Source organism: Canis aureus, chromosome X, assembly GCF_053574225.1.
Source record: "Canis aureus isolate CA01 chromosome X, VMU_Caureus_v.1.0, whole genome shotgun sequence".
In the NCBI taxonomy this organism is placed as follows: domain Eukaryota; kingdom Metazoa; phylum Chordata; class Mammalia; order Carnivora; family Canidae; genus Canis; species Canis aureus.
In genome coordinates, this window is record NC_135649.1 from 77506167 (window position 1) to 77521614 (window position 15448).

The 15448-nt window shown below is 42.2% G+C and overlaps 1 protein-coding gene across 1 annotated transcript; it reads right to left on the reverse strand.

The window, feature by feature from the left end:
- Positions 1-5147: 5147 nt before the first annotated feature.
- On the reverse strand, positions 5148-7937 carry USP51 (ubiquitin specific peptidase 51). The gene is given in 5 exon segments (XM_077887769.1): positions 5148-6125; positions 6128-6259; positions 6262-6886; positions 6888-7383; positions 7560-7937. Coding segments are annotated over 4 exon segments (2136 nt in total). The 5' UTR covers positions 7335-7383; positions 7560-7937; the 3' UTR covers positions 5148-5193.
- Between the last annotated feature and the right edge of the window lie 7511 nt (positions 7938-15448).

Consider the following 15448-nt stretch of genomic DNA (forward strand, 5'->3'; position numbering starts at 1 on the left):
AGGGGAAAGTATGGGAACAAGTCCTCTTGGCTGTCAGGAATGGGTCAGAAGAGGCTAGGTGCAGCATCCAAAAGAAAGCAGGATTCTTTTTCCTCTAAAACTAGAGTGAAGGTGTGGAGGATAAATGGAGACAGAAGTGTGTTGATATGGATGGTGTAGGTAAATCAGGCACTCTTATGAGTATTTTGACCTCAGAAAAATAAGGTATTAAGTCAACTACTAAAACTGAGTGTAGGATGGAATTCATTTTGTTTATTCATTCATGCATTCATTTGGTGAGCATATTGAGAACCTACTGTATAGTGTGATTGATCTGAGAGATTTATAGACTTATGGTTCCAGCCCTGGCCCAGAGTAGATGCAGTTATGTGTTGGAAGGACCCAAGGAACTGAAAATAGTGTAGAAACAACAGAATTAGACATTGCAAATCAGTATTGGACCACCTAGGAACCAGATCCTAGTAGGCAAGCCCCTCTGCAACAGGCAGATCAGAGGGATCTATGGTTGAGGAGCTGGAAAGACCAGGGGAAGGTCAGTGGTAAAGGTAATTCACAAAGTACTGGTCACAGTATTGAAGCTAGAAAGGAAACCTGGTGTAACTAGAGAAAGCTGGTGGTTTCACAGACAGTCAAAAGGTTAGATCGTATAGTCAGGTCTTGGTGCTCAGCCAAGCATATGGCACTGAGTGAAGCTATATGTCTAGTAATGGAGTAGGATTTTGGCCTCATCCATCCTGGGTATCCTTAGGAAAGTCATTTAACCTGATGTGATTATCCTAATCATCTATTGCCGTACAGACATATTCACCTGTATCATGGGCAATTTTGTGTTATCAGTTGATAGATTACTCTCCAGGTTCCAGGTTATCTGTATCCAGGTTTGTCAAAGGCAGTCTGCCTTCTGCACCATTGTGGTCTACTTTGTCTTCCATAGCAACATCAGGAAAAGCAAAGCAAAACAAAATAAAATCTTTGAATTATATGTACTGAGTTATAATGGAATATGCACAAGTTTTGGGGACCTGGGTTTGAATACTGGCCCTACTACTTAAAACAGTAAAGTGAACTTAAGCGAACTGCTTTTCCATTCTGAGTCTCACTTTCCCAAACTGTGAAATATGTTCAGTAATGATTGCCTTCCAGGATTGCCATGCCAACTCAGTGACATAATAGTGGTAAAGCAGTTACCATAATACCTGGCCTATCTATTCATGGTACTCATTAAACATTATTGACTTGTTCTCTCTTTAATTGGGAATAGCTACATCATTGCTGTAATGTTTGAAGCCTAGCATAGGTCAGTGCTGAACTAAAAGACATGCAGGGTCCCACTCTGGTTTCTCAATATTATATGACAGAGTTCATTTAAAGTCATCATTTTCTTCCTTCTCTGTTTGTGGCCCCAGGAACAGGATGCCCCCAACTAACCATATAGCATATCTAATGTGTTCAAAACACTTGGCTACAAGTGACAGGATACTATCTCAAACTAGCTTAAGCAAAACAAAGGACTTTATTCGCTCAGATTGCTAAGAACTTTGGGACTTCAGGCACAGCTAGATCCACAAGTTTCAAATGATGCTCTCCAGGCTTTCTTCCCATCTCTATTTTTCTCCTCATGGTATGAATATCAACCCCTAAGGTTCTTAGGTTAATGTCATCCTAGTCTAGAGACTTCAGCATGGAGTGGGAGCAAGATACTTCTTTCTCCCAGTGTTTACATATGTTCAATTTAGCAATGGACTCTGGGCCTGCTTGGGTCCTACAGTCATCCTCAGAATTGCTCTTGTGGGACAGGTGTAGGTGGAGGAGTGAAGAAATTGAGAACTCTAATCTGGCCTAGCCTATGGGAGGGACATGCTCACTCTGGGGAGGGATGAGAGGAGGACTGCATGGTGGTCAATAGCGCCAGCAGAACCACAAGGAATGGGGGAAGGGCTAGAGTGCTAAGCAGACAAACTACAACTGCCTCGCTAAACACAGCCGCCAGGTATCACTCCCTTGTCACCGTCATGGTGACATGGTGTGCCATGTGATATAAAATAGTATGGAATGGCAAGATACACAGTCCCCTGGGAAGGTAAACTAGTACAGTACACCATGGAGAGGTGTGGTACACAATCATAAGGTGAGAGACACCATGGGGAGCTCAGGGACACTGGTGAGGAACAGTGTTGCCGCACACATACCAGAAAGGCCAGCCTCACCTTCAGCTTCTGCTGCCCCTCACCACCCAGTCTCTCATGACTACCAACTCTTACTTTGTTCTTTTCCTTGCATTGTACCTGGTACTCTCTCCCCACAACCTGGCTCTTTCCTCACTGAGCACCTCCCTTCTTAAGCAATCTCCTGCAGCCGAGTAGCATTTCATACACTGCCTTTGGGGGAAGATACGACCCTATCACACTGTATTATAGCACAGGGCACTTAATGAGGGCTTGATGGATAAAATAGGTGAGATCATACTACTGGGTGGGTGAATAGAGCAAATAACAGAATTCATCCTCACATTCAACAAACATTTATTAACACGGAAATGAATAAGGCTTGGCCCCCTGTTCTCAGAATGCTCAGTGCAGAGGGGCAAACAATCACAAAGCTCCAGTAGAATCACAGTAGAATATTACTGAGGTACAGACAAAGTACTTTGAGGCACAGTGGCAGGGACAGAGGGGTGAGGAAGGAACGATTTTCCAATTTATACCTGCCTAGAGCATTCAGAAAGGCTCCAGAGAAGCCATCTGTGAGTTGGGTCTTGAAGGAGGAATAAAAGCCACCAGGTAAACAGTCAAAGGAGGAGCTCCACAGGCTGGGACTCAGAGATGTAGGTAAGTAAGTGGATCAGGTAACCAGGCAGGAGTGATGGAATAAGGAAAAAAGAGAGGGAGTAAGGAATGAGTAGGACTGTCAAGCACAAGCCCACAGCTTTACTATGGAAATTTAAAGGTCTTGTTTCCTCATGGAGAGGAAGAGGGGGAGAAGGGTGGGACATCCTCAGATATGGGTCCCTGCTACTTCCTCAATCAGGCCATGGGGCTTGAACATCAAAGCCAGAATTTGAATTGTGATCTAATATCCCTAAGCCACTAAACTATCAAGAACTACGTTTTGGTAGCAAATAATTTGTATGAATAATGCAATTCTAAATGTGAGATAGTCCCTACTATTTTTATCTTTCTGAGATGCAGTTGATTCTTCCTAAGAAACAGCTCTACTTCCTTTAGAAATCAGATGGGGTTTGGAACCTGAAAAGGGAAGGTAGGCTAGAGTTCAGGCCTTGCAGTGATCTCAAAAATGAGTGGTAAAATTATGGTTAGGACTCTGTTTTTGTTTTTTTTTTTGTTGTTGTTGTTTTTTAAAGGACTCTATTTTTTTTCAAATTCTATTTATGTATCAACATAAAATGCAACAAAAAATTAACCAGCCTTTTTTTGTTATTCCTATGTCCTCCTTTTACTTTTCATACCTGTATTTTTAGATGCTTAAATTAAAAAAGAATGTCTTTTAAAAACTTAAAAAGTTTTAAAATATTTTAATATTTAATATTTTTTCTACTTACATGTTTTTTTAATTTTGTATTTTTATTTCTGTCTTAAAATTTTTAATTTTTTTATCCATTTTGTTTAAATACTTAGTTTTTGGGCAGCCCGGGTGGCTCAGCGGTTTGGCACCGCCTTCAGCCCAGGGTGTGATCCTAGAGACCCAGGATTGAGTCCCAAGAGTCCCACGTCAGGTTTCCTGCATGGAGCCTGCTTCTCCCTCTGCCTGTGTCTCTGCCTCTCTCTCCTCTCTCTCTCTCTCTCTCTCTCTCTCTCTCTGCGTCTCTCATGAATAAATAAATAAAATATTTTTTAAAAAATACTTAGTTTTTATTTAAATCCCTCTAATTGGACTTCCTTAGAGTTACCTATATATCTTAAAATTCTCTATTTTTCTCTTAACTTGTCCTTTTTAAATTTTTTTAAATTAAAACAATTGAAAACAAGTTTTGTCTTGAATTATTCTAAATTTTATTCCTTTAAAACTTTTCTGTAAACTTATATTTGAATTTTCATTCGATTCTGTATTTTTGGAAATTTTATATTTTAAACTATTCATGAATCTTGCTAACCTCTCATTTTCCAACACACATTTTATGGTTTAATTTTAAAAATTATTTATATTAACATTTTATTAAACTTTTAAGAGCTCCCTTCTCCTTTAACTTTTTACTTTTATAACTTTCTTTCACTTTTTTTGGTAAACTTTCATTTTTTATCTTTGTCCTTCTTTTATTCATTTTATCTTTTTAAAACTAAAAATTTCTAAAATTTATTTTTAAGCTTTATTTTAATAATTTTTAAATTTTAAATTAAAAAATTTAAATTTTAAGATATTTCTTTTAATATAGTTAAAATTTTCAACATTTAAAAATATTCTTTTTTTAAGATTTGTTTTTTAATTTATTTTATTCATAGACAGAGAGAGAGAGAGGCAGAGACACAGGCAGAGGGAGAAGCAGGCTCCATGCAGGGAGCCTGATGTGGGACTCGATCCCGGGTCTCCAGGATCACACCCCAGGCTGAAGGCGGTGCCAAACCGCTGTGCCACCGGGGCTGCCCTAAAAATATTTTCTTTTAAAATTAATAAAAAAAATATTTTTTCTTTTTAAATGTTTTAAGGCTTTTGAAATTTTCTTTTACAATATCCTTTTCTCAAACTATTTGACTAATCAGCCACAGCTAGAACCCAATTGAGAAGCTTTTTGTTAATGTACGAATACTGTCTAATTTCCCATGGTATTTTTGTAGAAGCAAATGATATACAGTATAGCACTGGCAGAACATCTCCATTCCCACTCTCCCCACCTAAAGCATTCTGTTCATTTAATTATGCTTTATATGACCGTTTTCAACCTCTTCTCACTCCTCCCATTTCTTAAGGCTGAATGGTCACTAGTATTTTTTTTTTTTCCTCTTACAGATCCATAAGCCATGGTAAAATAGGTTCTTCATATCAAGGTGCTACTTGTAATATAGGTGCTGTTGTCCTTGTCCATGCCAGGTAGATTCTTGTGAAACTTCAAGAGGTGCTTGTTGTTGTATGGGTGTTGTCATGGTCCATTCCAGGTAGGTTTGTGTGTCACTTCAGGATCCTTGTATATTCACTTCTTTTACTTTTTTTTTTTTTTTTCTGGAAAGTGGTCTCCTAAGACTAATCTTTCTCTAGACCCTGTTTGTGATAGAACAGTAAATACCCTTCACTGTAGAGGAAGTCCTCAATGGTAGCCTTGGTGATAATGGCATCATCACAGCTAAACCACTGGTCCTTTTGTTGCCGGATAAAGCTGGTATAGTGTCCACTTTCCAAAGTTCCATGGTGATTAATCACTGCAAATAAGGAATACTTATTCTCATTGGATGTACAATCTGTTGCTGGCTGGCCTTCTTTCATTCTGCTCTCCTTAGTTGAGGCCAAAAATGGAGTCATGTCCAGATCCAAGGGAAAGGAGGTAAAAGTATTAATCTTTCTCCTCTGTTTACCTACATGTTCAAATCTCTTGAGATGAAAACAGGCCACAATAGGTAATTTCTTCATTGTGAGTTGTTTAGTAGATTCCTGATAGCTTTGGCAACTACTGCATTTGATTTTGGCACTGCCTCCTAGGTACTCTGGCCTTGTAAACCACTGTAGGCAGTCTGTGAGTGAGGGAATTCCTGGTATGTGGTCATCCCTACTCACTGTGATGTCAGCTTTCTCTGGATTCTGGGAACTGAATGTGGCGCAAGAGCCAGGCAAGTCCAAACTGATGTCCCAGCATGGGTCTATTGTAGTAGAGACACTATGGCAAGCTTGACATGTGACATCGGACTGCAAGCCACCTGTAAAGATTTGGTCTATGATGCAGTTACAGCATGTGGAGTTATTGGCCTCCTGTTCCACATTATCATCTCTGCTGTGTCTATGCAGCACATCTAATATTGCAATAAGGAACTCATGGGCATCCTGCTGCCTATACCCTGCTAAATGTTCTGCATGAATCCATATTAGATGCAATAACTTATAGGGAATGTGAGGAGTTCGGCTCCCAGAGCACATAGCATGAAAAAGAGAAGACATTTCACAGACAAGACACAAGCTGGGCTTGTCATTCTACATTTATGCTTGTCAGAGAGAAAGAAATATTTCAATAGAGGAATATGGGTAAGTGCCTGGACAATACAATTCATAAAGCATGTGTTCCCAAGATTGATTAGCCCCCTCAGGCCTACAGTATAGACTTTTTTCTCCTCTTTTTCTTGAGTTTCACAAATTTTGGCTCCTGTTCCTTTGACTCACAGGTTGAATGCTTCTCTTCAACATCTGGTGTTATACACTGTTGTTGAGAAACATCTGTTGAGATGGAAGTTAATAATTTCAAATTTTTCTCTTTTGTTTCTTTGGCAATCCATTCCATGTCTTTGTCATATATATAATCCTTACACATAAAGCAATATATAACCCCATGGTAGAGGTCTACAGCTAAATTGTGCTATTTTGTTTCTGCATGTTTGTGAATATGATTCTCAGTAAAGCAGCCAAAAAAGACACAGGAGAGACAAGAGTGGAGTCTGTTCATACGGGTACTACATACATGACAAATGCACGTCTTTGCCTTATGTTTCCTAGTTTCTGGGGTCCCACTCCATACGAAAGGCTGGTAGATCAGCCTCAGGTTCTTCCGCCAGTTCTTAGCCACTTTAAAGTTCTCCACATGAGAGCACCCCGTAGGACCCCGACCAAACTCCACCTCCAGCAACCAGTCCCCTAAACCACTTCGATCCCCAGAGCCACCTAGGCCACCAGAAAAGCTTTGCAGCATCTGAGGCCTAGATCCAGGGTCAGATGCTTTGCAGCATCTGAGGCCAGCCCTGGGGTCGCCAGGGCTGAGGTCAGGTCAGAGGCGGTGGGGGAAGGGGAGGGGGAGGATGGGATGGAGGCTGGGGTGGGGCCGAGAGCCCAGGCGGGCCTCGGGAGCGGGCCGAGGCTGGGGGCCTTGGGCGGGGCTTGCGGCGCTGGCAAAGGGGCGAAGAGCTGATGTAACAGCGAGGAGGGGACGAAGGGAGCACCTCCTTATCACCTCCGCTGTCACTCCACGTCAAGTTATCCTCAGGAACAGGCTTATGATCTTGTAGCAGCTCTAGCTTCATCTCCTTAGCATCCTGGCCTGAACACGCCTTTGTCGCCCCCACCGCGTCTTTCTCCATTTCCCCCGCCTTTTTGGCCTTCTCCTCAGGAGAGGCTCCTCCCCCACCTCCAGAGCGCCAGAGGACTAAAGAGCCGGAGGGCAAGGAAGTTTCCCGAACTTGGGCCATCACCTCACCGTCCGGCCTGAGAAGAAAGGCGTCTGCAGTGGAGCTGCGACTGTAAATGGAATGAAACAAGTGATTTCTGTGAATGATCTGACCAGCGTCATGGCCGCGGCGCGCCATTAGTGCCCCCGGCACCCCTCCCACCAAGAGCTCGGGCTGAGGTCGCTGCGCACTCCACCCCCTCTACTCAGGAGCTCCCAGAACTGCTGTGGAGACTAAGGCGATTACCTGGTTTAAAGGCGATCCGATCGTACTGGGAATGGGGGGAGGGGGGGCTGCGGTGGGCGAAAAGGAGGCAGACAGAGGGAGGAAACGTGGGGGTGGGGTGTGGTACGGCCTGAGCTTTAGGGTAGAGATGGAATCTTTAAAAAAGGCGCCACCCTCTGTCTGGGTTTCCTAAGCCCTGAGCAGCCTTGCTTTGGTACAGCTTCCTCTGACGTTCTTTCCGTATATTCTAAACAAACAAACCAAACCAAACAAAAAAACTGGGGCCAACATTTTACCTTAAAAATAGCTAAAAGGGGGGCAGCCCCGGTGGCTCAGCGGTTTAGCGCCGCCTGCAGCCCAGGGCGTGATCCTGGAGATTCTGGTTGGAGTCCCACGTCAGGCTCCCGGCATGAAGCCTGCTTCTCCCTCTGCCTGTGTCTTTGTGTGTGTCTCTATGAATAAATAAACAAAATCTGGGATCCCTGGATGGCGCAGCGGTTTGGCGCCTGCCTTTGGCCCAGGGCGCGATCCTGGAGACCTGGGATCGAATCCCACATCGGGCTCCCGGTGCATGGAGCCTGCTTCTCCCTCTGCCTGTGTCTCTGCCTCTCTCTCTCTCTGTGTGTGACTATCATAAAAAAATTAAAAATTTAAATAAATAAATAAAATCTTTTTAAAAAATAGCTAAAAGGGAACCACCTACGGAAAATGGGCTCAGGGAAAAAAATGTGTCCTCCTACTCCCACCTTACCTATGCTGCTGGGTCTGGGTGTGTTACACCCTTGCCCCTACCTCCAAGCGCCCTTTTGGTCAGCCAAGCTCTTGGGCCCTCTCACGCTCATTTTACACTTGTGTTCCTTCTCACACTTCATTTCTTGTTTCAGTTCCTTCATTCCCTATTCCTCTGAGAATTTGGACTCCTCACACCCTCCAAGCGTTCACCGCCCCGTCTTCAGTGTGCGACCCCCAAAGTCCCCGTCCTTTCCCGCCGAAGGCCGGCCCCGCAACGCCCCCAGCCCCGCTGTTTGTTTAAAGGTCTGGGTTACCTTGGGCCACAGGCACGTGATAGAGAACGTCAGCAGCTGCTGCTAAAGGCACTCCTCAGCCAGCGTTCTCCCCTGACCTTTCCTCAGGGCTGGTCAGAAGGGGGCCGCCCCCGGCCCCTCCCTTCTCGACATGTGGCCCCCAGCCCCGGATTCTGCTCTCCTGCATGATGAATGTCACGCTATCCTGCTTAGTCAGACCTCTTCCTGAAACAGATTCTACTGGAAGTAACCACAGCGACAGATTCTAGAGAAAACCCTTGACATGTAGATTCTGGTCTCACCTGGCTCCAGGCCAGCACTCCGCAGAAAAAAGATTCATTGGAGTGGGGGTTGGGTGGTCTCAAGGATGGCAGCTCTCTGGCATGAATCCCTCAGGGATCCATCAAAATTGGATCTATGGGAATTAAGTGAAGAGAGGAATATGATTCCGGAGTGGTGAGAAGAACCATTAGTAAGGGCTTCAGTCTCAGGTGGGAGAGCCCAGGCACCCGCTAGCTGCGTGAGCTCAGATAAAACACCTAATCTACCTGAGCCTTAGTTGTGTCACCTGTTAAAAAAAAAGGTAGGAATAATGATCCTAACCTGTTATGAACACTAAATCATAATATATGTAAAGTAAAGGATCTTTGTGGCACCTGTTTCTTTCACATCTGTTTCTCAGTCCGCATTTTAAAATCTGCCTATAGCAAATGCCTGGTACTTAGAGTAGAGAAAAAGAGAACACTTCTCTCTTTCAAGATTCTCTCAAAGTTATCACTCAGTTCACCAGATTATCCCCTCCTAAGCAGTTCATGTATGGGAACACCCACTCAACAAGTGTACATGGATCCCATGACTATATTACTGTGCTAGGTTGTGCTGTGAGAAATACAGAATAAAAAGATTTATGTCCTCCAGGAGTTCATAGCCCAGGAGATTTTTCCTTCTCTTTAACAGATACAACATCCAAGGCTACAACCTCCCATGAAAGCTGCTATCTCTAGGGCTTGTTGTCCTTCCTGTCCAATCTCAAGGATATTCCTGCTCATCAGTGAAGATGTTTAATGCTACATTTAATCTCTCTGGAACAGTCAGGCACCTCCTTTCTAAGCCTCAGGATTAGGATTCAATTCTCTCAGGCTCAGGGGTGATATCGTAGGTGCCTTTCCAAAATGAATGTCAGTGATTTTAAGACATAAAAGTGATTCAGTAATCTATATGAATCTTCAGAATGGGCACAGATCATCATGATCTTGGAGAGAAAAACCACCATAACTGTCCCATAGCCCAGAGTGACTATAGATTGAGAGATTCAAGTAAGAGTTAGTCTTCAGATGAATATGTTTGCAGGAACATTTGCCTAGAAGACGAGAACAATGCTCTTATACTTTCCCACCATTACTAGTTGTGTTTGTAAACTTAAGCAAGCAACATATCATTTTTACAATTCAGCTTCCCAAGTAAGAAAGGAGTTGGTTTGACCTGTTAGCAGTTCTTAACATAAACTTAGCATAAATCCTAATGAGGTTTCCAATTCACAGATACTTGGCCCCCAAGTCAGTTAGTTAATGGCCATGTGGCTGACTGGAAAGGCCACTGCCACTCTCATGGCTTTAGCTGTCATAACTTCACACCAGAGAGGGGAGGCTTACTGTTTTCAAGCTATAATTTTCAGTTTCTCTGGATCCAATTAAGTGTTCATTAGAGGAGCTTCAGGAGATGGGATGACCTGTTTAAACCAATGTGCCTTTTGGCAGACTAGTTTGTCTTTCTCTGGAGTTTACAAAAGACTTTTAGTAAGTAATAATAACAAGAATAGCAGAGTTTTCCAACACCATGGAACTTGGCTTTGTGTAAATATTAGAGATTTTGACTTGGGATTTAGACAGATTGTACCAGTATGGAAGAGCATACATACAAGGAAGCAATAGGTGAAAGAAGCAGTAATGGAGTCACCAGTGAGTACCCAAGAGAAATTTGAGGGGAGGCAGGGTCGCAGAAAGGAAATGGCATGCCCTCTTGCTGGCAAGTGGTTGAATGGCACAGGGGAAGATGAAGACCCCTGGTAGCTTGAGGGGGAGTCCCTCCTATCTCCCTTACTTCCTTCCCTCCCTCTGAATTACCCTTTGTCCTGGGTGTCCCTCCCTTGGCAGAAGTCTGGAATGGGGTAAGGAGAGAGCTTAGTGGCCCTGTAAGTCCCAGAAGTGCCACCCTTCCCTGAAAAACAGCCAGTCATCATCCCCACAAATTAGCCTGTTCTACCCAAACTAAACCTTGTGATTCTGATCCACTTCCTGACAAAAGAACCCTAAGGGTTATGACAGGGAGAGGGAGCAGGTCTTCAGGATGCCATGAAGTAATCCCAGAGGGGTTATTCCATCTCCAGAGTTGACTTTGGTTTGCATCCATCTCCAAGGATCTGGTCTCTCTCCTGATTTCCTCATTTTATACCTAGCTCAAGTGTATGACTTGGGCTGAAACCAAGAGTTAGACACTTAACCAACTGACCCACCCAGGTGCCCCCTGGACTCAGCCTCTCTTAAGAAAGGTCCTTTTGGGTCCCTCAGTTTGGATCCTTCCCCAGCCCCTCACCATCTTCTAACCCTGCCCCTTTGTTATGAAGAGACCGTCTAAAAAGAAAGAAGGTATCCTGTAGAAGTGTAGCTGGAAAACGTGTGAAATCACAATCGTGTAAAAGTACTTGGCGGGAAACCTCTTTGGAACTATTGACTAATTTAAGAAGGAATTTTTTTTTTTCTAGGTAAAGGTATTTTCTCAGCCATGGCTAACAAAAGACTTGCTTATTTCTGGGTTAACAGACCTAGATGGAAATGCTGTATAACTATGGTGAGGCCCAGTAGTTTGTTTTCTGACAATTAACCAGCTAATACTGGTGCTAAATGTTGATGCTGCTGGTATAGGGACCAGACTTTGAGAACCACTTTTTGTGGGCTAATGTATAAAGAACCACAAGTCAAGGCCCTCTGGCCTTAGTAGCAGGAACCCTTTCTGGTGTGGCTGGTTTCCCAGGAGTATTATCTTGGCTTCTTTTATGTTTTCCTAACTACAGCAGGTGCTGGGGGTGGTTTTGAGGTGAGTAGAATTGGAAAGAGAGGGATCTGTATAAAACCTGTTTCTGCACTCCTGGTGCCTTAGGACCTATAGAACAGGCGCTCTGCAACTTCACACAGCATCTTTTTCCCAACTGGGGACTCTTTTTTTTAATAATAAATTTATTTTTTATTGGCGTTCAATTTGCCAACATACAGAATAACACCCAGTGCTCATCCCATCAAGTGCCCCCCTCAGTGCCCATCACCCATTCACCCCCAACTGGGGACTCTTAATCACCTCACTTCTGTGAGGCCAGCATTCTAAAAGGCAGACTTACAGCCATTGCCTGCCCTTGACTAGGTTTGCAGGAAGAGGGCTGTGGATTGGGTTCAGGTCCTTGGGGACTCTCATTATCTGCCAACCTTCTGCCCTCTTTTCCTTTGGGTACCTTCTTCTGCTCCCTTTCTTTCTTGTGCCTCAGCTCCTAGCTAGTCTGCCTCCGGCCTTCCAAAGCAACAGCTTCAAACACCACTTCTATGTGCTCTCTCCTGCTCACAGACCCATGGTGATTCTCTGTAGCCTCTTGGTTTTTTAAAATGGCAAATTTCCAACTTACTCCAACTCTCCCTATCCCCAAATATGCCCAACTTCATCTTCACTTTCTTCCCTCATGACTCCAGTGCTTTAGCCATGGAAGCCTCTGTATTGTTCCTATCTATGAGATAACATATATGAAAACATCCAGTATGTCGGTCCAATCCCTTTCCTTCCCCATGGATTGGATTCTCATTTCAAAACATTTCCTAGCACAGACATTCTCAAACTTTTGGCACCTTGGCAGCTTGATGTAGCCTGTAGCTTCCTTAAAAGAATAATATTTTTTATAAATACATAAAGTTAAATGAAGAGAAGCATAACTGACATCTATTATATTGAATTACGGTTTTGAATTTTAAAAAAGACCATAATTTGATAACATGTTTCTTTATTAATGCATTAAATAATAGTATCTAGTGATAGACACAATAACATATTTTAAAATAGTGATGAGCATAAATGATACTTTGAGAAATGTGAAACAAATGTAATGGGATATGAAAATATTGGTGATATTGCCACATGTACTAATCATATTATTGTGGTTTCTTGCCTAGGTTAATAATTGAAGGACATGCTTAAGTTAAGTTAAAGGTAAGTGAATTTACCCCAAAGATACAGATGCAATGAAACGCCGGGACACCTGCACCCCGATGTTTATAGCAGCAATGTCCACAATAGCCAAACTGTGGAAGGAGCCTCGGTGTCCATCGAAAGATGAATGGATAAAGAAGATGTGGTTTATGTATACAATGGAATATTACTCAGCCATTAGAAATGACAAATACCCACCATTTGCTTCAACGTGGATGGAACTGGAGGGTATTATGCTGAGTGAAATAAGTCAATCGGGGAAGGACAAACATTATATGGTCTCATTCATTTGGGGAATATAAATAATAGTGAAAGGGAATAGAAGGGAAGGGAGAAGAAATGGGGAGGAAATATCAGAAAGGGAGACAGAACATGAAGACTCCTAACTCTGGGAAACGAACTAGAGGTGGTGGAAGGGGAAGAGGGCGGGCGGTGGGGGTGAATGGGTGATGGGCACTGAGGGGGGCACTTGACGGGATGAGCACTGCGTGTTATTCTGTATGTTGGCAAATTGAACACCAATAAAAAATAAATTTATTATTAAAAAAATAAAGGTAAATGAAAATAAAGGCATGGGTATTTTCCTGTTCATATGCACAGACCTCTCTGAATTCCATATCATGACCCCTTTTGCTTCATAATGCCCTGAATATTTTGTTTGCTTAGTGGGCAAATTTGTTACAAACCTGTTATTACATGCATATTATGTGCTCTTCTCTCTACACCCGTTAGAATGTATTGTATCACCTGTGGTGCAAAGTAGGTATTGTTATCCACACCTTACAGATGGGAAAATGGAGGGATCATTTCATATTGACCCAGGATGATACAGATGAAAATGGGGACTCCCAGCCCTGGAGCCTCCAGAAATTTTGACACAGGGCTACATTCTCTCTCCTTATCATTTATTTGCTTCAGCTCTTTGTTTTATTTTTTTTATGTTTTTATTTAAATTCATTAGTTAACATACAGTGTAATATTGGTTTTAGATGTACAATTTAGTGATTTAACACTTACATACAGCTCCCAGTGCTCATCGCGAGTGCACTCCTTAATCCCGTCACCCATTTATCCCATCCCCCACAGACCTTCCCTCTAATAACCATCAGTTTGCTCTCTATAACTAAGAGTCTGTTTCTTGGTTTGCCTCTCTCTTTTTTTCCCCTATGATCATTCGTTTTGTTTCTTAAATTCAACATATGAGTGAAATCATATGGTATTTGCTCTTTGGATGGTGGAATAAAATTGGAGTATATGGCTTAGTTCACTGTCTTTCCACACGATTCTTAGTAAATTACTGAGTATCTGTGTGAGAGTAAGGAAACCTCATTGACTGAAGAAACCAACAGACTGCATGTTCCAATAAAGGAGTGACAAGGATACTAGAGCTATAACTGAAGAGCTCCTCAGGTCTGACTATGAAAAGATTCTGAAACAGGAGCTTACCTGGAGGCTCGGCAGAAGGGCACAAATGTGGAATTGATATTCAGACAGTACACAGATTAGATGTCATGCCAAGCCCTGCTAAATAGACATACTATTGCAGTGATAGCTGAGAAACATTGATGGAGCTTATTGGCTACAGATTTGACCTGTCTCCTGGTAGCCAGTGCAGTTGTACTTTCTATGTTCTAAGAAGTACTCAGTCACTACTTTCCCATTATCTGTAAATTGCATAATTGGTACTAGTACTGAATACTTTAACTTTTATGTTAATTTTTTCTTCTCACTTCTTTGTTCTTTTTGACGTGGTCAAAGGGTACAATATTTCTTTTGATTTTTTTATTTTTATTTATTTATTCATGAGAGACACAGAGAGAGAGGCAGAGACACAGGCAGAGGGAAAAGCAGGCTCCATGCAGGGAGCCCGACGTGGGACTCCATCCCGGGTCTCCAGGATCACGCCCCGGACTGAAGGCGGCACTTAAACCGCCGAGCCACCAAGGCTGCTCTGGGTACAATATTTTGATATCTAAAATGCTAAGATTTTTAAATTAAAAAACAAAACATATAAAATCAAGAGACCACCAATTTTGGATAATATTCCAATTTTGAAGTTAAATAGAGGAGTCATGAGTTCTCTGAATTTCTGGGATAACAAAAGAAATATAAAAATGAACATCTATCTAGCCCATGTCATAGCGTTATAAAAAGATAAAGTAGTCTATATCAACTTCCAACAGTACAAGAATGTGTAAAATAGAAGACTATGTATCTGACATTAAAACCCATCAGTTATATAATTTTAGGAAGGAATGATTTATGTTCTTAAATTGATATTTTGAATAGATAATAATATGCACAAGAAGAAAATTCGAAGAGTACAAAACTGTACATAGTGAAATGTTTCCCTCTTTCTCCTGACCTTAGTCATTAAACTTCATCCTACCAGAGGCAACCACTATTCCTAGATTCATGTGTATCCTTCCAAAAATCTTCTATGGAAATACAAACCGAAATGGGTACTGCCTATTTCATTTTGAAAACAATGCAGCAGTAACATAAATATCATGCTTTCCAGTGTTCCTTAAACTAACAGTATATCACAGAAAGTATTCCAAACTAGAACAAAGTGAATCACAAACTTGCAGTTGTATAGGATGTATAAGTCTTGAGAACTAATGTACATGAAGAATATAG